This window comes from Eimeria mitis, genomic scaffold, assembly GCF_000499745.2.
Source record: "Eimeria mitis Houghton genomic scaffold, Emh_scaff1005, whole genome shotgun sequence".
Lineage (NCBI taxonomy): Eukaryota > Apicomplexa > Conoidasida > Eucoccidiorida > Eimeriidae > Eimeria > Eimeria mitis.
The window spans coordinates 3,198-3,757 of NW_013567026.1; the positions used below are offsets into that span (position 1 = coordinate 3,198).

The 560-nt window shown below is 52.3% G+C and overlaps 1 protein-coding gene across 1 annotated transcript in view; it reads right to left on the reverse strand.

Moving 5' to 3' along the window:
• Positions 1-560, reverse strand: part of EMH_0027270 (uncharacterized protein) — a gene marked incomplete at both ends in the record, with an annotated part of 9,675 nt that overhangs the window by 508 nt on the left and 8,607 nt on the right. The window contains 1 exon segment of the mRNA XM_013494004.1: positions 311-554. Coding sequence (XP_013349458.1) covers positions 311-554 — 244 coding nt within the window.

Genomic DNA, 560 nt, shown 5'->3' on the forward strand with positions numbered 1-560 from the left:
TATACCTCAATGGTGGCATGTATAGCAAGACTTTGCCAGAGTGTGTCTCTCCATGAAGAAAGGAGACAGCTATCGATTGGTGTTTTTGTGATTTCTTTGTTTATTTCTTTTCTTGTTTTTTGCGGGCTTACTAATATATTTAAAGCTATTTCTGTTAATAAATATTCAGGCTGAGGCATCTGCTGCAGCAGCAGCAGCACGCGTTGGTTTGCTGCTGCTGCTGCTGATTCCGATATATCTATCACCCCACCACCACCTGCAGCAGCAGCAGCAGCAGCAGCAGCAGCAGCAGCAGCAACAGCAGCAGCACCTGTCCCTCCCTTTCCCCCTCCTCCTCTTGCAGCAGCAGCAGCAGCAGCAGCAACAGCAGCAGCAGGAGGAGGGGCAAGAGGCAGCAGCAACGCATGCAGCACGCGCTGCAGCCCCAGCAGCGGGCCAGAGACAGACAACACCACTGTATCTCCCCGCCGTACTGAGCTGTCGTGGCTCTCAGCAGCAAAAGAACCAAAAGAAGAAGCAGCAGCAACGCCTGCATGCAGAGCCTCCTCTATCACCTGAAA